Below are 25,780 nucleotides of genomic sequence, written 5' to 3'. Positions count from 1 at the left end.
CAATAATTCTTCTTTCATTTAGATCTAATCCTTTTTATGAACCCAAACCAACTCTTCCTCCAAATAATATGGTGACTCCAATTCAAGAACTGGAAACCGAAAGGAGAGTGAAAAGAAAAGCTCCAGCCCCACCAGCCATCTCACCAAAGACAGGAGGAGTAAATGAAAACACAAGTATTTCTGCAGGAAGAGATCTCTCCACTTCTCCTAAGGTAGGAGTTTATTCGTAGTAAAAACACCTATTATATTTGATCTTTTCCCCCCATGAAATTTAATTCAAATTAAGAAAAGTCATTGTTTGCTATTTTTGATGATTTAAAAGTAAAATCCAAGTAAATCCCTTATACTGCAATGCAATGTATATGTTTGGGAGCCTGTAAATTTACAGAACAGTATGATTAGATTGTTCCAGATTTTTTAAATGCTGTTTTGAAATAGAGGAAGAAAGACGTTGTAATTGTAGGGATGGTGCTTTAGAGAAAGGACCCTCTAAAGCAGCTAGGTGTGAGGAACAGCTTGCACTGATACAGAGGAAGGAATAGAAATCATCCTTCGAGAAACATATGGGAAAGATTAAGGGCCAGTGCAGAGAAATGCTTTATTGAACAATTTCAATATTGTCATTTTGATTTATGTCTAAGTTAAAATTTTGGCCTTATTGTCATTATTTTTAGAAGTTTTAATGCATAATACTTGGAAAGGTAAGACACATTGTTGGAATAAGTCTAAAGCTTTTACATGATTTGGTTGCAAGTAGTATGATACCTTGTGTGTTCAAGGTAGAAATGTTGAATTTAGCAAGTTTTTTTAGGTAAGTAACTTTTGCCCATCAGCTCATGGGTGTTTGTTCATATTACATTATTTAATTCTCACAGGTAGTCAAGGGAAAAATAAGGTGGACTTCAACTCAGTGGAATAAAGTAAAGGTCACAGGTCCCTTAGCCAGTAGAAACAGGTTTGGAACTGGTATTTTCATTAATTGTGTGATATCTAGGCCATACTCCACCTCAGGTACCTGGGCTGCTGTTTTTCTCAAGGGCACTGAAGTTCAGTAATTTCTCTTGGATTTTTTAGTTCATTCTTTGGTTTCTGTTAAATGCCAGAGTCCTGAAATTGTTTGTTTGCCTGTATTTTCATTGTTTTAGAGAGACAGTGAGGTCCCTGAGGTTTTCACTCTGCTATTCTAGAAGTCAGTCTTCAGGTGTTTGTTTTTATATCAGGTATTTTTTAACCCTGTTACTCTAGGGGGAGAAACTGGGACTAAATTCCATCTTCTAATTGACTAGGGAAAGGTGGGAGTGGGGTCGCAACTCTAAATGAGAGCAACAAATGGTAGAAATTAAAGCAGAGGAGATGGCCAATTCCTGTACCCATGAGGGGAAAAAAAAGACAGTAATTAGGGCACAAGAATACCTTGTCTCTCAAATCTCTACTCCATTGTCTATTCCCTGCCCCATCCTCTCCTATAGTCCATCAGGAGTTTGAAGCTAATCAAGAAATCTTAATCTCTTTGTAGGGGAATGAAAAGGAATTTAACATTGCCTATTGTATGCATTTGATCCATAGGACAACCTGAGTAATGCATACCATTATCTTCTTTTTATATATGAGAAACTGAACCTTAGTTAAGTAACTTGCTCAAAATGATAAAACTAGTAGTGACAATGCCTGCATTAAAATTCAGGTCCTTTGGGGCGCCTGGGTGGCACAGCGGTTAAGCGTCTGCCTTCGGCTCAGGGCGTGATCCCGGTGATCTGGGATCGAGCCCCACATCAGGCTCTTCTGCTGTGAGCCTGCTTCTTCCTCTCCCACTCCCCCTGCTTGTGTTCCCTCTCTCGCTGGCTGTCTGTATCTCTGTCGAATAAATAAAAAATCTTAAAAAATTCAGGTCCTTTGAGTCTAAAACACATACTTTATCCACTGTGCCATTCTGTCTCTAAAGAGGTATTTCCAGTTCCAAGTTGGAACTCTAAACACATTTGTTCTATTGAAACGTTGCTATACCTACCTGGTGATTAAGTTCTGCTATAGAGACATATAACATAGCTGTTTTCTCCATTATTTTGAGGGTAGTGTTCCACCGCAAATATATCATGGAATAAATGATGTTTATAGGAAACTTCTCTTCTTATTACTCTCAGACACAGACAGTAGAAACACAATCAGTCATAGCCACAGTAGCATATTCTGCTAATCTGGGAGTTAACTCAATTATGTAAAATACAACTATGAAAAATTAGTTTTAAAAAAGATTGCTGATATATTATTAAGTAAAAAAATAAAATGTGTAATGTATAATAGCTTCTGGATATATAAAATTTTATTTTTAAAAGCTTATTCACACGTATATTCATACACACATAGACATCTACACTCATATAGATTATGGAAGGAATTATAAGTAACCCAATAGTGGTTACCTTTGAGGAGAAGGATTTTGTTACGATACAGGCTATGCACAAGACTGAGGACGGCATTTCTTTTCCTCTTTAACCTTTCTGTATTGTTTGAACTTTTGAACCTTACACGTGTTTTACTTCCATTTTTGTTTGTTATACTAATTGAAGTTACTGAGTAATGAGATCATGGATGTTATTGTTGTGGTTGCCTTCTGTACAAGGTACAAGATAACATTTTCTTTAAAAAGTTTATCCTTCAGAATAGAGGAAGTCACTCTTAGGTTTGACAAGTGGTATTAAACTATTTGATGGTGGCCTGGGCTTTCATCAGGTACCTTGGTGTTCTGCTCTGCAGACCAGGTATAGAGGCTTAGCATTAGCAGCAGGACACTGGCTCCCCTGTTCCAATTCCACAGCAGAAATCCATATTCATTCAGTTTGTATGCTGGAATTCATGTAAGATTTCATTTTAAAAAATGGACCATTGCCAAACCAAAAAAAATTGGAAACTACTAATGACACAACTATGTATGAGATAAGGAAGATTAGAATCAATAGCATACTGATAGCATACTGATCAATGGCATACAACTAATGACACAACTATGTATGAGATAAAGATTAGAATCAATAGCATACTGACGATGATAAAAATGATAAATGGCAGCTGAGAAAGCACAGTAGTATGGGGCGTATTCAACATAGGAATAGATATATGTGGGTATGTATGTATGTAGGTATATTTGTATGTATATTTGTATATGTATCTATTTTCTGGTAGTTCTTGAAGACTTTGCTATATTAAAGCTGAGTAAAATAATTGACCATTTTGGTAACCTTGAGGCAAAATGAAAAAGTATTCTTGTGTATTGTATACCAGTTTCGGGAAGCAGGAAAGTGTGTTTTACATCAAAACATTTCCGTTAAAATTATTAAAGAGTTTTAATGCTTTTAAGGTATGCTCCTCGCCAATTAGTTTCCTTATTTGTGAATTGAAAGGAGATAATAGTTCAAATAAAGCTTTTGGGAAAAGCCAGGTTCACATTTCAGTCGACTAATAAAAGGATATCACACCACAGTTGTTTGGTGTAACAAAATGCCAGACTGCGCTCAGTGATAACTGACTGCACAAGCTGAAGAGTGTTCGGTGTCGTAAAATGACATGTACTCAGCCAGATGATTAATTTCCCCACCTGTCACCTGAAACTACTTATTTTTCAGAAAATTTATGAAAAAGAACTAAGAATTTAAACAAAGTGATAATAAGCATGTGCTTATATTGCAAATAAAATTCAAACTACCCTGTAGGCAGCTGATTCTTCAGTGTTGTAAATCTATGTAAACTCCACACTTCAGACCGTTGATTTCTGTATTTGTAAGGTGATAAAACGATAATACTTTTATTTTTTTAAAGATTTTATTTATTTATTAGAGAAGAGCACAAGTAGGGGGAGGGGCAGAGAGAGAGGGAGAAGCAGACTCCCTAGCAGGGAGCGCTGCACAGGGCTCCATCCCAGGACCCTGGAATCATGACCTGAGCCGAAGGCAGATGCTTAACTGACTGAGCCACCCAGGTGCCCCCAAATCATAATACTTTTAAAGACAACTTAGGAAAGAAGGCCAGAGTGTAGAGAATTAACCTGACATTAAATATATACAAGCATCCAATAAAATAAAATGGTAAGTTAGGCTCAGTAGTGGCTGACCGTCCTTTACTAATCGTGACTATAAGTCAATAAATATATAACTCTGAATTCCTAGATATAATTCATGCAACATAGTATAAAATGCAATTCAAATTATGAGAGCAAGTTTAGGAACATAAACAACATTGTTGCTAGATATATCTGCTAAAGTATATTATTAAACATTATATACCGAATTCCATAAAAATCAGAATATATGAATAACCAACTATTAATGACAAGAAAGAATTAAAATAAATTAAACTTTCATTTTTGTGATAGCATAGAGAAGAGCCCCACTGCACATTTGATGATGAAATGAGCCTGGTCAAGTGGAGAAGGGCTCCCTCAAAGATCCTGATTGGTGAAGCTCCAGTGGTTGACAGTGATAGTACTATCCACTTGTTCTATCTCTAAAAGTGAAAACCCTATCCATATCTTAAGGCCAGCTAAATAACTCAGGCCTCCACTTATATTGTTACCTCTTTCTGGAAAGTTCTGGCAAAGTCCTAAGGTTTACACTTGTAGAACTTGAGTAGATTGCAGTAACTGTGGGAAGCCCAGGGTAAACCAAAGTCAGAATTACATACAGTAGTTCCCTTGATTGGTCCCAGCAACAAGTTCAGACCACAAGGCAGACACCTTTTTCAGCTTTTGCACATGAACACCTCCTAGAAAGTTCCTTACCTCCATTTCTATCTGTGTAAAACTGCAGAATGATGCTTACAGGCCATTCATGCTAAAAAACAATGAGCCCACAATTGAACTGTTAATATCCTCATATGTACATTGAAAATATCTCATACTTTCCAAGAAAAATAATAAAAAGCACAAGGATCAGAATTTAATTGAATGCAATGGTAAATACACGGTTATTTTGTAAAATAAAAACGCCAAACTTCATCCAGTGACAGTGGGGTGCAGGGGGTGGGTAAGTTACCTATAAAATTTTTACTTACTTGAATGCCTTACTTAACCAGAATAAGTTGTTCCTCAATAATAAATGGCACACTCTTGTAGGTGTCACCTGTTCTGTTGGTTAGTGCTCTTGGTTATAGCTAATAGAAACAAGCCATTTGGTTGAATTTTTTTTTTTTTTTTTTTAACTTAAGCAAAAGGATAGCTTGTTTTAAAGACCCAAGGAGATTTTACAGAACCCTAGGCAGAGAATACAACTGGGCCTCAGGAATTAGCAACAATTTTATCTCCCTCTCCCTCTCCCTCTGGAATGTCTTCAATCTGCCTTTACCTTTTTAATGATAGTTTAGTCCAGCCTGTTTTCTTCCTGCAAAATAGTTTATGTTCTGGAATTCCCTGTCTCCCCCTGCAAAGCTAACCTTCTTTCAGTGTGGCTGATTTTAGTTAAAGGTTAAGAAAAAATTGCACTGAATCAAGTACTTTTTCTTAATATGTCTGTGGAGCCTACCAGAATTGTTATTTTTTAAGATCTTATTAATCAAATGAGTCTGTGGTTAATGGGATTTCAGTTGGAATTAGAATTATCTACAAGCAATAGAAAGCCTCAAATGGCAGTTTTTTTTTTGTTTTATGATTTTGTTTTTAAGCAATCTCAACACCCAGCGTGGATCATGAACTCACAACCCTGAGATCAAGAGTCGCATGCTCCACTGATGAGCCAGTCAGGTGCCCCTCAAATGCCAGTTTAAATAAAAGAAAAATTTATTTCTGTCTTTGAAAATGTTGAAGGTCCATTGACAGTACAGTAACCTCACAAAGGCATCAGGGACCCAGTCTCCTATTTTTGCTGACCCACCATCCTTGGCATAGACTTCCAAGATAGCTATCTTTGAACCACAGCCAATATGCCCCATTCCAGTAAACAAGAAAAGGACAAAAAACAGTCACACCTACCTCTAGCAAGGGACATTAGAAAATAAATCTTTATTCTGGGGAGTTGTATCACCCAGCTAAAAATCAAGGGTTCTAGAACTAAGACGGAAGAGTAGAATGAATATTAGGGAAGAGTTGGCAGGTTGTGTTGTAGAAGGCTATTAAAATGTGAGTTTTATAGTGGAGATGCAAATGAGCCCAAATCTTGGTATCTGTTCTATGAGAATATCTGAATAATAACTGCTTGAAACAGTTATTTTTAAATGACATTTGCAAACCAATCATGGGCTTCAAAGGAAAATCATCAGAATATTTTGCAACTGAGCATGAAGAAGTCTAGGAATAGTACTACAATAGAATGCAAAAACAAAAACAAAACCCACAGACAAACAAACAAGAAACCCAAGCTAGCAAAAGTTAAATACTATTTCCTTCAAAATCAGCTCACTACGTTTATAGAATGATCTCTGAAAAGATATGGTAATTTTCAGAGCATAAATTAGTGGTGAGGATACTGAGAAACATTCCCCTTTTTTTGGCACCTGCAATATCAATTTGAAAATATATTGGACATAGATACTGTAGGGCCTGCACCAGAGTGAAGCAAAAGAGCCTTGTAGGCTGCAGACTTTAAGTTAGCACTTGTCTCCTATTGGAGTAAGTATAGATTTTACATCTGTACCACCCTAAGTGTGAATGCCTTCTTGAATCTCGTGCTCCAAGGCACTGCCTTGCCTCACTCTAGTCCCAGCCATGGTGCACAGATGAGGCAAATTTGACAGACAAATGTGCGGTAGCTGTAACCCACTTAAAGGGCTTTGCAAACTGGAAAAATGAGCAACCATAGAATCAAGAACGTCTCTAAGAATTTGCCTCTTGGGGTGCCTGGGTGGCTCAGTCGGTTGAGCATCTGCCTTTGGTTCGAGTTGTATCTTGGGGTCCTGGGATCGAGCCCCACATCGGGCTCCCTGCTCAGCGGGGAGCCTGCTTCTCCCTTTCCCTCTGCCTGCACTCCCCCCGTTTGTGCCCCTCCCACCGTCAAATAAATAAAATCTTAAAAAAAAAAAGAATTTGCCTCTTGATTTTTCTGACTGTATTTAATGGGAAAGATAAAAATGCTAAATTCTGCTTAAAAACAAATGAACAAGGGCGCCTGAGTGTCTCAGTTGGTTAACTGGCTGGCTCTTGATTTTGGCTCAGGTCATGATCTTGGGGGTTCTGGGATCGAGCTCCACCTCGGGCTCCCCACACTCAGCAGGGAGTCTGCTTGAAGATTCTCTCTCTCTCCCTCTCCCCCCTACCGCTCTTTCTCTCTTTTTCCACTAAATAAATAAATCTTAAAAAAATAAAAATAAAAACAGACGATGATTAGAATGCTTGACTTTTGAAACAAATTTTGTATAATAATTATATGGGATTTTGAGAGGTTATTCTTTTATATCAATATATTCTGGAGTAACTGAATTAAAGTGCCTGTCACAGTTTTCCAACTGAGGATTGAATTGCCATTTTTTTCCTTATGGAGACAAAGTGTTCCCACATAGGAAAAGAATCTGAATAAGATGTGTACTTTGAGGATACATGTGTACTTTGAGGATACATGTGTACTTTGAGGATAAATTACGTGTGTACTTTGAGGATAAAGAATGATTTACAAGTCTGGCTGATTTGCTAAATGCTTTGTAAAGTCTAAGCAGTTAGCAACAAATGGTAAAGTGAGTGTTATTGATATATATTGGCAGATCACTTTAGGGTACATTATTGAAAAATGTGAGGGAACCACCAATTACTTACCCTTTACTTCATGAAGAAGAGGAACATATCTATAGTGTTTGAACAGATTCATACAAACTATGACAGAGCCCTTCTCAGCTGCAAGTACTGGATAGGCTTTATTCTGTAGTAGTAAGAAACAGACGAAAACAAAAAATAAAAAGAACCACAACAGAGTGCATAGCAGGGCTAGGACTAGGGTGAAGCAAGAGAGGAACTGGGGTGTAAAATTAAGAAGCCATTAACTCTTGAGGTTGTGTAAGTGCAAACTTGGCACTTGTTTAAACTCAAGAGTTAGTGTCTCCTTCAGTTTTGGTAGTAGGTGCCTCGTTATTACGGAGATACTTACTTTCAGTGTTATGCATGAACCTAAAAATGAGTACCTCCTTAAATTTTGTGCAAAAAATTGGTGAAAAAGGGGGACCAGTCTTAATCATCAGAACAAATGACCTTTTGTAAAACAAACTTACCACAAAAACAGAAGTTTTTTAAAAAAAAAACCTCTACTTCATATTTTTAGTGTGATTCAACTGGTCATTCCATTAATAAATGAAATAAGCAAGTAGTCACCAACAATAACTATCTGAGGCAAAACGTTAATCATGGGTGCATTTAGATAAAGAATATATGGGTTTTATTGTACTATATTTGCAACTTTTCTGTAGGTTTGAAATTTTTACCCCAAGATGGTGAAAGTAATAATTAGAGAATAGCAAAGAGCTCTTGGATATGAAAAGATGGAATTTAAAAAATTTTAGATTATATATAGCTGATAGTATATTGTAGAACATCAAATTAATGAATAAGAAGACAAACTTAAAAAATTCTTTGTAGAATTCAAGGTGAAAAGTAAAGAAATTAAAATTATGGGAAAGAAAGTAAAAATAAAGGCTAGAGTTAGGAAATGCACTACATTTATTGTAGGAGATACAGAGATGAGAACAAATGAGGAAAATAATTTATGAAAGAGAATTTATGTGAGCTAGTGAAAGACTTGAGTCTTTAGATTAAAAGAACTCACAAGTACCGGGCAAGATGAATGGAGTGAAACCCAAACTAGACATATCCTGATAGTACTTTTGAATTTCAAAAGCAGGTTACCTACAAAGGAAAGATTTTACCATCAGATGCTTTTGTAACATTAATTACTGGAGACAGTAGAGCATGTTTACCTAATTAAAAAAGAATAAATATCTGCAGACAGGTGGAAACATATCAGATATATAAAAATTTATGAATTTGTAATGATAATATCCGAATAGTTGATGGAGGTTGCTAGGTCACCAACTCATTATTGTATACATTGATAAATAATGAAAAAGAGCCAAGTATTTATTCTGACTTTCCTTTATGAACTGTATTTCAAGATAATAGTTGATGAGGGAAAGTTTGTCCTGTGGGAGAATTCTAGCAATGAAATGCAGAAGGAATGATATCATTAGAAAATTCACCATTTCATAATCCCTAAGGAAATAATGGTTCTAGCAACAATCAGCATGGCTGCCAAAACCCTTAAGGAAAGGTTTTATAATGGATGAATGGATCAGGCTGACAATACTCAACCATAGTGATCAATCTTAATATCCTTAAGAGTATGACAATTAGTAATTTTGTGCCGCCTGATATATTGCAATAGCAAATATACAGAACCACCTTTAAACTATTCTTGCCAAAGAATTAAACAGATCTAATCAAGCCACTTGTTGTAAATAACTATCAAGAAATATGGGGTGGAGGTGTATATGTAGAGGAATATGTGAAATGTACCATGAAGATGCAATCAGCCAAAATAGAGAATGTGGGGAATCTTCCAGGACAGATGACCCAATTCATTTAACAAATGAATAGCTAGGTCAAAGTGGAGAAGAGGAGAAATTATAGATCTTAAATTTACTTATCTTTTAGAGATACATACTGCATTATTTACTATTGAAATAATTGAATTCTGGAATTTGCTTTAAAATATAGAAGAAAAATGAGTGTGTAGGGGGCTGGTATTTGAGGGGAATAACAAAACAAAATTGGAAAGAATGTTGATAACTTTTGAAGCTGAGTAGTGGTTACATGAGGGTTCATTATAATATTTGTTCTACCTTCAAAATTTTCCATTATAAAAAATAAAAACCTTAGATGATTGAGAAAGATGTAGTATAATTCTAATTAGACTCTGAGAAGGAATAGAAAAAGTAGAGCACAGACTATATTTGAAGAGATATAATGGCTGAGAACTTTTTAAAACTGATGAAAGATACAATCTGCTGATTCAAGAAGCCTAGCAAAAATCCAAGTCAGGATAAAAGAAATCCGAAACTGGAGACCTTGTAGTGAAACTTCAGAAAATGATTGACTGATTGATAGGCAGATATAGGTAGGTACATAGAGAAATAGAAGAGATCTTTAAATAAGCCCAAGGATGGGAAGAAGCCAAAATACCTTCAAAGGAACACTGCTGATTTCTCAACAGCAATCATAGAAGCCAGAGATAGTTCAATGATATCTCTCACATGATGAAAGAAAATAACTGCCAGCCTAGAATTGTATGCCCAGTAAAAATATTTCAAGAATGAGGACAAAAGTAAAGATGTTTCCAGACAACCAAGTTTGTTACCAGCAGACCCTCACTAAAGGAAATTCTAAAACATGTAACTTAGGCAGAAGGAAAATACTCATAAGGTCAGGAATTCAAAAAACAAAGAAAGATCACACAATGGCAAATAGGTGGATAAATTTAAGCACAAATTGACAATATATAAATAATATCTCATGATGGGCTGAAATAAAAAGTAGAATTAAAATATATGAGAATAATAATATATAAGCTAGGAGTGAGAATGAGTATGCTAATGTGCTCTAAGTTCCTTATATTATTGAGAAGAAGGATAAAGATACTGATTGCTCTTTAGACATTGATTAGTTAAGGAAGCATGTTATAGTTTTTAGGGTAACTACTAAAAGGATAGAAACATAATGTTTAACTTCCAAACTAGAAGAGTGAATGGAGGAAAGATTTTTAGAAATAATATTTCAGTAAAAAGAAAAATAAACACAAAGTGGTTGGAACAAATAGAAAAGTTAAAATAATATGATAGATTGAAACTGTAGTAATTAAATCTAAATGGACTGAATGCTCCAGTTAAAAACAAAGATTACCAGTATGGATTTTTGAAAAATCCAAGTATACACATCTAAAAATAGATACATGAAAGACTGAATTTAAAAGACCGAAAAAAGATTTAGCATGAAAATATTAACCAAAAGAAAACCAATGTTGCCATATATTAATATTGAAATAAACAGGCTTTAAGGCTGAATGCATTACTAGATATAAAAGCTGATCATCTCATCATGATAGAAGGTTCAGTTCACCAGGAGGATAAACTTTTGAATTTGCATCCACCTAATAATAACATATTCTCAAAATATACAAAGGTAACTTTGAAAGAACTACAAAAAGAGGCAGATAATCCATATCATAGTGAGCAATTATAGCACCTCTCTATAACTGATGGAATAGGCAGACTAAAAAATCAGTAAGATTTAAAGACTCAGTTAAGAATTTTGACCTCATAAATACTACACTATACAACTAAAGAATTCATTTCTTTACAGGGACTGTATCAAATTTCAGAGGGTTAGAATGATGTTTTCTGCCCATAGTGCCGTTACTCTAAAAATCAATAACAAAACAATAACTAGAACAAACCCACATACTTGAAAATTACTGTATACATTTTCAAGTAATATATAGGTCAAAGAGGAAATTATGCACAGAAAAATAAACTATGAATCCAATGAAATATTTTGGTTTTACTACTTGACATGTTGATGAGGAGGATATTTACAGTCAATTTGAACTCCTATAATCATTTCTATGAAAGTTTTATGTTTACTTAAACTTCTCGCTTGGCTCTGTTTTCTAATATAAGTCCCGACTTGAAGGGCTTGAAGAACAAGCTTGACAAGTTTGAACTTGGAGAAGAGTCTCAGAAACAATCAGAGTACAGTTGAGTTAATGGAGCAACTAGATATTGTAAATTGGCTTAATATTTCTTTTACTGCCTGTTTCCATGGCATTTAAGCAAGAGGTTAGGACATACTTTTAATGGTAATAGGTATTCTTTAACTGCCTTATGTACAGAAGGCCAAACTACCGTGGGACATGTAAACTCTTTAATACCCAGATTATGAGTTGTAATCTAAGGATTAATAGATACACTATATATTGGCTCCATTAGTGCCATTTTCATAAGGGTGTGTGAGCATTTTCTTTGCAAACCTAAATGTAGTTAGATCATTTCATTAGGTCTTAAGTTTATAAGAAAACTTATAATATTGTTCAGCATAGTGCTGCAGAAAGACGATTTTTAAAACTAGATAAACCTTTTTAATAATGATCTTATTGAGAAGCAAAGCCAATAATTGAAAATACATTGTGAGTAAATTAATTATTCTTTGGAAATGTAAACTTAACAAAGTTCTTGATACTTTGATAAATAAGTTTGTAGTGTTACCTTGTAGTAAAATATATTTATGTTCTAGTACTAAATTCCTCAGTTTGAGACCATTCTCATAGCCAGAATGCCTTGTGAAGCTCAAGAGATAATTGTTTATCTGCACTATATCATAATTTCTAATTCTAAGGTATAATAATTTGCTGTAATAATTTGAATAAAAATTCTAAAACTATTTCTGCACCACCACCACAAGATGCCATTGGAGTGGAAACTCTTTAGTGTTTACCTATTTTACTCTTAGCTGTATCTTAGCTGCCTTTGGAAGACAGGTTTTAACATAGCTGGGCTTTGTTCTTTCTTTTTTTTTTCTTTCTTTTCATTCTTTTTTTCCCCACACTTCTTATAGTAAAGCTTCATAAGAAAGCAAAACAGAAAAGGTTCATCTAATTGAGTGATTAGTATAAATAACAGAGTTCATTTTTTATTTTAATAGAAAAATAGTTTATTCTTTCATGTGCTCAGAATAACTTGAATTATTAAGTAGATAAATGAGTTAAATATGTTAGTAATTCAGATTTACACACAATGTAAGGAAGTTTGTTCTATTACATATTGTTCCGCTTATATATATTTCTTTAGAGCTTGTTAATCTTTATTTTACTTAACGAAACTGTACCTTATATAGCAGTTATACAAATAAGTTATTCTTGTATCAGCTCATAATCCCTACAAATTTAGAATTGACTAAAAATATTTTTAATATAGAAATTGTTTTACTTATTTGCTTTTTTCCCCAGAAAAAAAGTATGTTTCCTATAGAGCACCTTTAACATTTTTAGAAAGACAAATTATTCAAAATATTCATTAATACAAATGAACATACCATGTCCAAAATATAACCAATTCTATATAAATAATATTTGAGTGATTAGGCTTTAGAGTATACATAACCAAAGATATTACAGGTATATTTCTTCATTTTGAAAATACTAACTCAGACACAGATGCGTGGGTGGCGCAGTCAGTTGGGCGTCTGACTCTTGGTTTTGGCTGGGTTGTGGTCTTGGGTGGTGGGATCCAACCGCACATCAGGCTCCACACTTGGCTTGGAGTCTGCTTGGGGTTCTCTCTCCCTCTCCCACTTGTGCTCTCTCTCTCTTTCTCGCTCTCTCTCAAATAAATAAATCTTTAAAAAAAGAAACTACTCAGACACATGTGCACTTTATAATTTTCATGGGTAACAATCATAACTTTGATAAGCATTGGCAATAAAAAGACATTCGTGGATGGCTATAATAAAAAACACAAGAAACAAGTGTTAGTGAGGATGTGGAGAAAAAGGAACCCTCTGGCATGGTTGGTGGGAATGGAAACTGGTTCAGCTATTGTGGAAAACAGTAGAAAGGTTTCTCAAATAAAAATAGAACTACCTTATGAGCCAGTAATCCCACTACTGGGTATTTATCCCCAAAATACAAAAACACTAATTCAAAGAGATACATGCACCCCTATGTTTATAGCAGCATTATTTACAATAGCTAAATTATGGAAGCAGTCCAAGTGTCCATTGATAGATGAATGGATAAAGAAGAGGTCATACACACACACACACACACACACACACACACACACACACAGAGGAATATTAGTCAGCTGTAAAAAAGAATGCAATCTTGGGGCACCTGAACAGCTCAGTCAATTAAGCGTCCAACTCTTGATTTCGACTCAGGTCATGATCTCAGGGTTGTGAGATTGAGCCCTGTGTTGGGCTCTGAACTGGGTGTGGAACCTGCTTAAGACTCTCTCTCTCCCTTTCCTTTTGTTCTTCCCCTGCTCCCTAAAAAATCAAAAACAAAAACAAAGAAGAATGAAATCTTGCTATTTGCAATGACTTGGATAAAGCTAGAGAGTATAATGCTAAGCAAAATAAATCAGTCAGAGAAAGACAGATACCATACGACTTCACTCATATGTGGAATTTAAAAAACAGAACGAATGAGCAAAAAGAGAGAGAGACAGAGAGAGACAAACCAAGAAACCGGTAATTTTAACCATAGAGAACAAACTGATGGTTACCAGAGGGGAGGTGGGTGAGGGAATGGGTGAAATAGGAGATGGGGATTAAGGAGGGCACTTGTGATGAGCACTGGGTGTTATATGAAGTGTGGATTACTATGTTGTATACCTGAAACTAATACAACACTGTATGTTAACTGTACTGGAATTTAAAAATTTAAAAATAAAAAGACATTCATGAGAATTTCTAAAAGATATTTTTCGATAGAAGTACTATCATTATATGACTCTGAAATCAAACTTGAGGAGGCATCAAAAGTAGTCTTAGCCTAATTCATAACTTTCTTTTTTTTTTTTTTTTTTAAGATTTTATTCATTTATTTGACAGAGATAGAGACAGCCAGCGAGAGAGGGAACACAAGCAGGGGGAGTGGGAGAGGAAGAAACAGGCTCATAGCGGAGGAGCCTGATGTGGGGCTCGATCCCATAACGCCGGGATCACGCCCTGAGCCGAAGGCAGACGCTTAACCGCTATGCCACCCAGGCGCCCCTAATTCATAACTTTCTGACACCTCAAAAAGAAGGAAAAGCTAACTGAATAGCATATGGCTTGCCAAATGCTTTTTTAAAAATTGAGTATATGAGTATATGTAGTATGTAGTTTAAAATAAAATTGCTTTGAGTACTATGATAAAATTCTCTTTATTATAAAGCATTAGCAACCTGAGTATTTTCATTGTAGGAAATACTCTCATATGTGTACATTTGTATAGTGTTTTTAAAGGGTATGAGATGCAAAAGTGCTATAAAATAGAATCTGAAAACTTCTTAGGAGTTAACTTCTTTCGACATGGTTAGAGATACTAGTCATGTGGAATGCTATAGGAAGCAGTTCAGCAATACTCACTGCTACTCTTAACATGGTCTGAATATGAAGTAAAAATTATTTCTCCTACTAAAATGATATACTTACCTTAAAATTTGCCAAGACAATAAGTAGTGTATTTCCAGTAAATATTTGTTAATGGTAATTATAATTGATTTTCCTTAAGTGAGAAATAAACCAACTCAAAACTGGATGAAACAGAAAAAAATGGATAATTACATTTCTTTTTCTAAGAAAGAAGTGTTCTATGGGAATGGCTTTCAAAGTTTGTGATGGGGGTAGTTGGGGGAAGGCAGTGTCCACTAAATAGGACATCTCTAAAGACATCTGGGGACATGCCTGTCCTCATGTGCTATTTCATACATTCATTATACAGCCCTCACTCTATGCAAGGTGCTCTACTGTGAACTAGGAGGAAAAACATGACTAAGTGAAAGTCTTTGTCTTCTACAACTTCACAACTTACCAAATATGGCAGGCACATAAGAAGTATGATACAGTATATACTTAGGGCTTTAATAGAGATAGGCTAGAGTACTATAGGAGCATTAATGAGAGTATTATGTATACCTCACTATCTCTTCTCCAGATACTCCTCATTAGAGGTTAGGTGCTGGAAAAATTGTGTGTGTGTGTGTAGTATGTGTGTGTGTGTGTGTGTGTGTGTAGTGTGTGTAGTATAGTGGTGGTGAGTTGGACAGCAGAGATCACAACTGATCTGAGTTAAAGGACCATTGGAGTTCACTAAATGAGCAAAGAAAGGAGAAGCGCATTTCAAAAGAAACAGATGGGCAAAAGCATTGAAGTATGAAAGTGCCTAGTTCAAGGGACCATGAGCACTACTGGTGTGATTGTAAGTGGAATAGGTGAGAAGAGTACCTGGACATAAAAATGGGATCAAGGGGCGCCTAGATGGCTTAGTCAATTTAGTGGCCAGCTCTTGGTTTGGGCTCAGGTCATGATGTCGTGGTCATGAGATTGAGCCATGCATTGGGCTCTGTGCTCAGTGTGGAGTCTGCTTCAGATTCTCTCTCCCTCTCCTTCTCCCTCCAGTTCCCACGCTCTCTTTCACTCTCTCAAATAAATAAGTAAAAAATATTTTTGAGGCATGATTGGTAGAAATGTGGACTTTATTGTGTAGCCATCATGATATTAGTAGCAATCTCTTGAAACCGGGTACTCTGAAGTCAAGCTTTTATTTACTCTGAAGGAAATATCAAAAGTAGTCTTACAGGGTGCCTGGCTGGCTCAGTCGGTAGAGTGTGCTACTCTTGATCTCAGGGTTGTAAGTTCAAGTCCCTCGTTGGGATAGAGATTACTTAAAAAGAAGATCTTAAAAAAAAGAGAGAGAGAGAAAAGAAAAGAAAGTAGTCTTACCGTGATTCTTAGCTTCCTAACACCTCAAAAAGAAGGAAAGGCTTAATGATACTATTAAAAGGCTGTCATATTTTATATACTCAACTGCATGGATGAATCTCAAATGCATGTGCTAAGTGAAAGAAGTCAGACTAAAAAGGCTACATTCTGTATGATTTCACTTTTGTGGCACTTTAGAAAAGGCAAAACTGTAGGGACAGAAATTCATCAGTGATGGTCAGTGGGTAAGGGGATGCATAGGAATTTGGGGGTTGGGTGGGGTGGAGTGGTGCTATATACATTTGTGGTGGAAGTTGCACAACTGTATGCATTTGTCAAACTTAACTGCACTTTGAAAGGGTGAGTTTTACTGTGTGTGATGTCTATCTTAACAATAATAATCGTGATAATAATAGTAGTGGTCACCGAAGCAGAGTGAGTCCCTGAGCAAAAGAGCCATCCTGTAGCAGAAGTAATAGCATTTCCAGAGCAGCTTCTCTTAACATTTCTTCTTCATTGCTTTTACCCCCACTACCTTCCCTGTCTTCAGCTTCTGCTATTCATGGTGGCTTTTAACATTTTTACCTGAGGCCCTAGTGACCTCCCTTGATAGATCTTGGCTTTAAGATTGTAAGCAGAACCATTCCTCACTCAGTTGATTTCCAGGTTCAACCATGCACACCCTTAGTTTCTATTCCATAAAGGAAAGACATGACTAGATTTCAGTAAAATGAGAACTTTGAAGACAGTATATGAAGAATAGAGACCAAATGATAGGAATATACATAGGAGACTTTTATAATAGCCCAGACCAGAAATCTTGAGAGTCTGAACCATTGAACAAAGCAGTGAAGATGGAACGAAAGAATGAATAAAACTGTAAAGTTAAAATTGACAAGACTAAAGAATAGGATCTGAGGGAGAAAAGGGAAGAATACGAATCTAGGATGATTCAGTAGTTTTTAGCTTGGGCAACTGGTTAGATTGCTCATTTCACTCAATCAGAAAATAATTATTGATTACTGAACTGTACACTTAAAAACGGTTAAGCTCGGGGGCGCCTGGGTGGCTCAGTCGTTAAGCGTCTGCCTTCGGCTCAGGGAGTGATCCTGGAGTCCTGGGGTTGAGCCCCACATCAGGCTCCTCCGCTAGGAGCCTGCTTCTTCCTCTCCCACTCCCCCTGCTGGTGTTCCCTCTCTCGCTGGCTGTCTCTGTCAAATAAATAAATAAAATCTTAAAAAAAAAAAAATGGTTAAGCTTGGGAGCGCCTGGGTGGCTCAGTCAATTAAGCCTTTGGCTCAGGTAATGATCTCAGGGTCCTGGGACCGAGCCCCACATTGGGCTCCCTGCCCAGTGGGGCGTCTGCTTCTCCCTCTGCCCCTCCCCCTGCTCATGCTCTCTTTTTCTCTCATATAAATAAATAAACTTTTAAAAAATGATTAACCATTTTTGGTGAATTTAATATTATCTTTTTTACCACAATTAAAAAATATATTTATGTTAAATGTATTTATTGAGTATCCACAGTGTGCCAGGCATTATGTTAGATAGTGGGTATAATAACAGACATGGTTTCTGCCTTCCAGAGGTACTACGAAGTGAACCCAGAAGTATATACATAAAAATCATGGTAAACACTTTAGAGAAAAGAACAGGGTACTTACAAGAGAGAATGATAGGAGACCTTTTAAAAGATCATAAGAAGACAACAGTAGGAAAAGTAGGAGAGAAGAAGAATTTTAGACAGCATGTACAAAGGCCCTGAAGCAAGAAATAACTTGCTATGTGTAAAGAACAGAAACAAGGCCCATGTAACTGGAATGTAGTGAGCAGGGAGAGAGTGATGTTATGTAAGTTTGAAGAGGTAGGTACTGCTTAGGTCATGAAGCATCTCATGGACCGTGGGAATGATTTTCACATTAAACCCATGTGTGGTAGAAGGCCATTAAAGTTAGAATGTATGCATGTATGTGTGTGTTAAGAAAAGGGTGACATGATTTGTAACCTTACATTCTGCCTTACTTGTTGCTTTAATGAACTGTCCCTGCTTTTAACCAAAGACCACCCATCACCATGGGTATTAGACCCATCTGTCTGTCTAGTCAAGGGCTTTGATCCTGATTTTACCCTCTCCCTATTGCATCTGTATCTTACTCTGTACCTGATCACCTCATTTAGCTTAGAAATAATCTACAACATAGCCCATCTTAAAAAAGAAACAAAACTTTCCAGATACCACATGTCTCTTCAACTACTTTGCCATTTCTCTGCCTTCTACTGAAAAAGTTGTCTATATTCATCATTAGTTTTTTCAGTCTACTTCAAACAGGCTTTTCTTTCTACTTCTGTTCTTTGAAACCCCCCCAGTTAATGTCACCTCCATCTTGCCAAATCTAGGGGTCAATTTTAGTCCTTATCTTATTGATCCCTTCAGCATCATTTAATGTAGCTGATTACTCTTTCCTTTTAAAGTCTGTTAGTAGAATTGTTATTATTATTATTATTATTATTATTATTGTTATTATTGCCAGATAATAATGTGGTTCAAAAATCAAAATAATATAAAAGGACATACATTGGGAAGTCTTGGTACCACCCCTGTCCCAGTTTACCATACTATACCCTCTCCACCCCAGCTTTCTAAAGATGACCACTTCTGTTAGCTTTTGTATTTTCTTCCAATGGTTTGTACACAGATACAAGCAAAACTAAATATTTATTTTTATTCTTCCTTTTCTTGCCTCAAAGGTAACATCCTATAAACACTGTTCTGCCCCTTAATTTTGCTCTTCTGGTTTAACGGTATCTCCTGGGAATCTTCTCATTTTAGTATAGGGGGAGCTTCCTCATTCAGTTTTACATCTCTATTCCGTGGTATTATTTCCAGTCTTTTGTTTATTTTAAGCAATGCTGTGATGAATGACTGCAGATTACTTTATAATATGTTAGGTAAATTATCTGAAGTGAGTCAAAGGGTAAGTGTGTTTCTAATTTTGAAAGGCCTTCCAAAGGGGATATACCATTTTGCAATTAAATCTAACCCTGCGATTTAAAATACTATATAGTAATATATCCCAAATGTATCTCTAATGCTAACTTTTCCCTAATTTGTTGTCTGCTCAGTATCTGTCTCTCCTTGTGCAAAATTGAACTCTTCATTTTCCTCCCAAACTTACTATTCGCTCCATTTTCCCCATCTCTCAGTAAATAGCACTGCCAGTTGCTCGGGCAGAAAACTTAGGAGCCCATCTTTTCTCCTTTTCTTATACACCATCTATTGAACAGAACTTTATGTGGCAGAAATGTTCTATATCTGCACTAATGTGGTATCCACTAGCCACATGTGCACTTAAAATGCAGCTAGTATGACTAAAGAACTATTTTTTAAATTTTATTTCATTTTAAATAATTTATATACCCTTATGTGACTAGTGGTTACTGTATTGAACAATGCAGATTTTATACTCCATCAGTATGTCCTAGAAGTTCTGCTCTTCAAAATGTATTCTAAATCTGATTTCTTCTCACCATCTCCCCCACTCCACTGTGGCGTAGTCCTCCATCAGTTCTTTCCTGGACTACGTCAGTGGCCTTCCAACTTACCTTTCTGTTTCTACCTATTTACCCTATCCAAAGTCTGTTTTCTACACAGTAGAAATCTTTTTTAAAGATTTATTTATTTATTAGAGAGAGAGAGAGTGCGTGCGCATGAGAGAGAGAATGGGGGATGGGCAGAGAGAGAGAGAGGGAGAGAATCTCAAGCAGACTCCCTGCTGAGTGCAGAGCTTGATGTGAGGGGCTCCATCTCATGACCTAGTCTGTAACCAAGAGTTGGGCACTCAACCGACTGAGCCACCCAGGCACCCCCACAGTAGAAATCTTACAAAAATTGTTATTTCATATTTAGTTTATGCAAAATAATATATGAAATACATAAATAAGTTATGGATCCTAACAACAAAGTGAATACCATCCAGTGTTAAGAACTAAAACGTTGCTAATAATGTCAAATCTACTGGTAATGCTTCTGCCCTATCCTTCTGCCTGTATTTTACCTCTCCTCCCAAACGCACAGCTGCTAACCATTCTATTATATATATATATGAACCCCTAAACAATGTTTATTTCAAGCTTTACAAAAATGGCATTATCCTCTATACCTAAACATATGTGTTTGATTTTCCTTGTTTTCAGTCTTTGCACAAATGCATTATCCTTTCAATAGACTTCTCTATTTACTCAATATTATGTTTCTAAGACTCACACATGTTATCTACAGCTGTAGTTTATTCATTTTCATTGCTATATAATCCATTCCATGGAGCTTACCGTGATTTATCCATTCTCCTAATGATAGAGGTAAGAATTTCCCCCCACACTTCAGCCATTAGGAATGATATTGCTGTGAATATTCTTTGTATCTCTTGGTATAGGGGTTTTCTTGGGGTAATGGTACTCAATGTTAGCTTGGAAATTTAAAAAAAAAAATCAATGCTTGGACCCTATGCCACACCAGTAACTTAGAATCTTTAGAAGTGGAGTTGGACATTAGTGTTGTTTTATTTTTTTAATTGTCCAGATGATTTTAAAGGTTAGTAAGGATTAAAAATACCTTTAACCAGTGTTAAAGGTATTCCTAAGAATGGAGCTTCTTGGTTGTAGGAGTATGTCAATTTAAAAAACTATTTATTTACTTACCGTAAAAGATAACCCACACAGAGATATACTCGAAACAAAAACATTTTTCTGTCGTTGGAAAACCCGTGTCTTTCACAAGAGCTCAGTGTTCATTCCTTAGGTTTTCCTTTATATGAAAAAAATTTTGTGCCCAGCAATTCAATGAAAATTTATATTTTATGCAGGATCTGGTTATTTTGCAATGTAAAATTCTCCAGAGTATTTTTTGTAACTGGAAGTCTCACTAGGATGATCTTTTAAAATCATTAATCAGATTATGTCACTCCTTGTTCAAAACCCACCAATGGCCTCCCATTACAAAATATAATTTCCATGGCCTATAACGCCCTATCTCATCTGGGTTTTGTCTTTATCTCCAACCTTCTTTCCTACCACCCAGTGCCTTTTTTATTCTGTTAGAGGCATCAGCGCTGGTCTTCTGGTCCTCAAGCATGGCCAATTCATTATGGTCTCAGGATCTTTAAATTTTTTTTCAATCTGTCTGGAACATTATTTCCCAGATTTTCTCATGGCTCATTTCCTCATTTCATTCAGATCTCTTTTCAGTGTCACCTCTTTAAAAGAGGCTTTCCCTGACTACCCTATATAAAGCACCCCCCTTTTCTTAATTACTATCTTCTTACCTATATACTTTATTAGTTTATCATTTTTTTTCCTGACTACTCTCTGAGCTCCATGAGATCATGGACTTCTTCATTTCTGTGTCCATAGAACCTAGCATGGGTGCTTATTAGCATGTAGTAGGTGCTCAAGAAATGTTTGTTGGTAGGTGGATGAATGACCTTTTGAATGAATAGAAGGAAGGAAGGAAAGAAGGAAGGAAGGAAGGAAAGAAAGTAGAAAGAAAGGAAAGAAGGGAGGGAGAAAGGAAAGCAATCCTGGTTCTGCCTTCAGTAGAGAAAGAGAGTACAAGAAGAATGTTTGTATTTAAGAAAATGAATTCAGTTTTAGATAGTTTTAGCTCCTCCTTCCATCCTTTCTTCTCCCCTTCTTCCATCTGAAACATGCACTTACACATATGTGTCAGGATTAACAATGAAACTGGTCTTGCCTTTTCAAGGGATTAGCAAAGTTGTAGATTTTATGAAATACAGCATTAAAATTAAAAGCTGTGTAAGAAACAAAAATGCAGACTCTAAGAAAATGACCCTTTATCCTCCTTCAAGGATGCCTAAGCTCAGAGTGATTAGGAAATGCTGGCCTATTGAGGCTTCCAGGGGAAAACTCATTAATTGTGAACTTTAAACAGAAGATACTTCAATCATGAGCTCAGGAGCTGAGGAGCCGACCCTGCTTCAGGATAACAGAGAACAAGGGCATGGAGGACTGAGCCTTGGGGCTGGGACAGGGACATCTTTAGACAAGGGCTGTTGTCAAGTCCCATGTGGAGAAAACAAAGCTGGCTCCAGAAGTCTCTTAAGATACATGATGTATTTTAGTGGGGGAAAAGGCAGCATAAACATTTTGTAATTTTCTAGTGTCTCCTCTCTGCCAGTTCCTTTATTGAGAGTAAGGAACCTCTCTGTCCAGATTCTGTGTGTGGTCTCTCACTCAGGCAGGATATGAAAGCACACAACCTTGCTAGAGTTTCTTGAGTGTGGATTTGAAGACTGTTTCTAAATCAGGTGACAGCAGGTAGTATCACGCTTGGAGATAGGATACCTGCCACTTTTTCTGTCATAAATATTTTACATTTATCCATACTGGAGTTCCATGCTGAAGCCATCTGGAAGAATCTTGAAGAAGATGGTGGTCCCCACCTGCTAGGATCATAAAAGTTCTTAATAAAGTTGTGGAATGAAGAAGTTTAAGACTCTGACATACAACATTTTACTTTGTTTTGTTTTAGTCTGTTTCCATATGAGCTAGACTTACATCAAAGAAATACACCTATTGGTCAGTTGACAGAAGTTCGCTTTGCATGATTACAATTCCTTACATTCATAAAGTGCTTTATAGTCTCCAGAACATTTAAATATACATAATTTATTTTATTCTTTCTACAAAATCATAAAGTAGGTAGGGTGGGTGCTGTTTCTCCCATTTTAAAAATAAGGAAACTAGGGCAAAGCTCAGGCCACTCATTATATCACATACTATCTAGTATAAGTGTGCCACATCTCAGGCAAATACACATTTGTAAACAAATTTATGGAGTACTTACTAAAAGGAGTCTTTTATTTATAAAAATAGAATTTGGAAAGCCTCCTTTAAATACTGAACTTTGCTAGTACATTTAAGTGCATTAACTACTGGACCTAAAACCTTGGAGAACAGAGAATTCGTAGTCTGGTAAGTTACTACTCGGGCTCCTGGGTGGCTCAGTCAGTTAAGTGTCCGACTCTTGATTTCAGCTCAGGTCATGATCTTAGGGTCCTGATATTGAGCCCCGCACTGGGATCTGCACTTAGTGTAGGGTCTGCTTGAGTTTCTCTCTCCCTCTACCCCTCCCTGCCATGTGCTCTCTCTCCATAAGATGAATAAATAAATCTTTAAAGGAAAAGAAAAAAACGTCACTACCTATATCAGACAAATAGAAAATGAAAGCTAAGTATTTAGCTTAAAATTGCATTGTTGAGAAAATATAATTCAGTGAACAAAACTAAGTTACACTACAGGTGTTTGTTTTTTTTTTTAAATGGTGCTATCTTAAAAATGGTGACGTTTTTGTATTTTATTTTTACATCCTTTGAATTTTATTTAGAGTTTTGTCTATCAGAATTTGAGAAACTATAGTGTATTTATGAGCTTGATGACAAATAATCTTAAGTTTGTTTATATCTGTACTCATACATTTTGTTGTCAGTGTGAAACTGCATTAAAATCTCTTCTTGAAAAAATTATCTTTGGTATTAAAGTATGTTGTATTATAAAACAGTGGCAAGGTATCATTAACAGCTGTTTAAATTTATATGTAAGTAGCTAAGTAATTTTTTTAAATCTTATATTCAGTTTTATCTTATACTAAAAATCTCATTTAAGGCCAACAGCATAGGATATTATAGACAAGATTTCTTTTCCTTATTAAGCCATAAGATTAACAGTAGCCTTTCCCTTGATTGCTTGAAACTAATTGAGCTTGATTTTTCTTAACTTGGCAGTCATCTTTTTTAACTTGGACATAAGCGTGTGTGCGTAAGTGTTCCCATATTTTAGTCATGGTGAATTATGAGCATATTAAAAATAATTATCTTCACCTCATAAATCTTTTAAAGTTTATTTTAGTGCTTACTTTAATCTTCCTGTTAATGTCTCCTAGTTTTGGTCAGATATATAAGGGTGGCAGTAAATTATAGATTTGAGCTGTTTTTACCATAGAGAAAAAGACCAGTGGCATAATGTATTACAGCTGTAGTTCATAACCAGTGTCTGTTGAGAGTTTTGAGGCATTAATGAAATCCATCTATTTTGCTGCTTATTGGAATTAGGAACTTATTTTTTAAGCTGAATACAATAATTTAGTTTCATTGGCAGATTTTGAAAATTAAAGAATTAGAGATGCCATTCTGTGGAGGAAAAAGAAGTGACATTTGCCAAATACTAATGGTGATAATAGAGTTAGAGTAGATCCTCTGAGTTAATTCATGCTGATGAAGGTAGGCACAATTAGTAATATGAACATTCATTTGGTTTAGGAAAATAGAAACAGCATACTACCAAAAATTAGGATCATTATTATAATTGTTATAATGTTTAGCAAATACGGTAATAATGAATATAACACATTTTGGGGTCGTAGGCTTCAAGATTGGAGGCCTACATGGTATATATCAAGTACTTACGAGACAGTGTGAGCACATTAGTTACATGTTCCACAAGGCATTTTCTCTGCCATGTTCAACAGTGTGCTTTGCCATTGCTTCTCCATTTGTTGAATTCAGGATGACCTTTGCATGAATAAAGTCAGATAGGATTAAGGCAGGAATTTTCAACAATAGAAAAGAGCAACAGATGTAACCGACTTTGAACGTGGGAAGATTGTTGATGCACTGTTGCTTAAAGGGAGTGTCTATAGTGGGGGGAAAGGAAAAGGAAAAGGAAAGTAAAAAATAAGTTTATAAAATATTAACAACGTAGAAGAGGAGTAAAAATAGTCCAATAATACCTCTCCGAGGTCTTTTGTAATTGGGAAGAAATTATCTTGTAATTTAAAGATCCTTTAAACTTGTATAACTTTTTTCCTATTGTATTACAAAGATATAGTTTGAAAAAATATATATATATATACATACACTTTCAAAAATATGGATGGAAAATATATGTGGTTAGGAAAACCGCAGGTGATACTATGCGCTATTTGTGAAGGCTATACTTTGTATGGTCTTATTTGTTCCATTTTGGGCTGTAACAATATAAAACTATGAATGTTGCACACAAATCGTTCTGTTAGTTTTAAACATAAAGTAACAAAAGATAAGATTCTAAAATAATTGTATCTATAGTGAGACCATACTTACTTTCTGACTGGTATGTGTGGAACATTTTAAAACAGTCATTGCATATAAATCACTTTATTTCTTCTTAGTTTGCTTTGTTTCTTATAATAATGGAGTTGGTTTATTTTTAAAAGAATATTAATTTGTCATGTAGATTCTCTTTTCAGATTATTTAATTTTAAACAAAATCTAATCCTTGGTATCTATTATATACTAAATGTACATC

General features: G+C 35.7%; 1 protein-coding gene across 5 annotated transcripts in view; it reads left to right on the top strand.

Moving 5' to 3' along the window:
* Positions 1–25,780, top strand: part of EHBP1 (EH domain binding protein 1) — a 327,617-nt gene that overhangs the window by 156,986 nt on the left and 144,851 nt on the right. For all 5 annotated transcript variants that reach the window (XM_040623431.1, XM_040623432.1, XM_040623430.1 and 2 more), the window contains exon 10: positions 23–212. In XM_040623431.1, the coding sequence (XP_040479365.1) occupies positions 23–212 (190 nt within the window). The remainder of the gene's footprint in view (positions 1–22; positions 213–25,780) is intronic.

The sequence above is a fragment of the Ursus maritimus genome, unplaced genomic scaffold (genome assembly GCF_017311325.1).
Source record: "Ursus maritimus isolate PB19 unplaced genomic scaffold, ASM1731132v1 scaffold_6, whole genome shotgun sequence".
NCBI lineage: Eukaryota > Metazoa > Chordata > Mammalia > Carnivora > Ursidae > Ursus > Ursus maritimus.
This window is presented reverse-complemented; position numbering and strand designations above follow the sequence as displayed.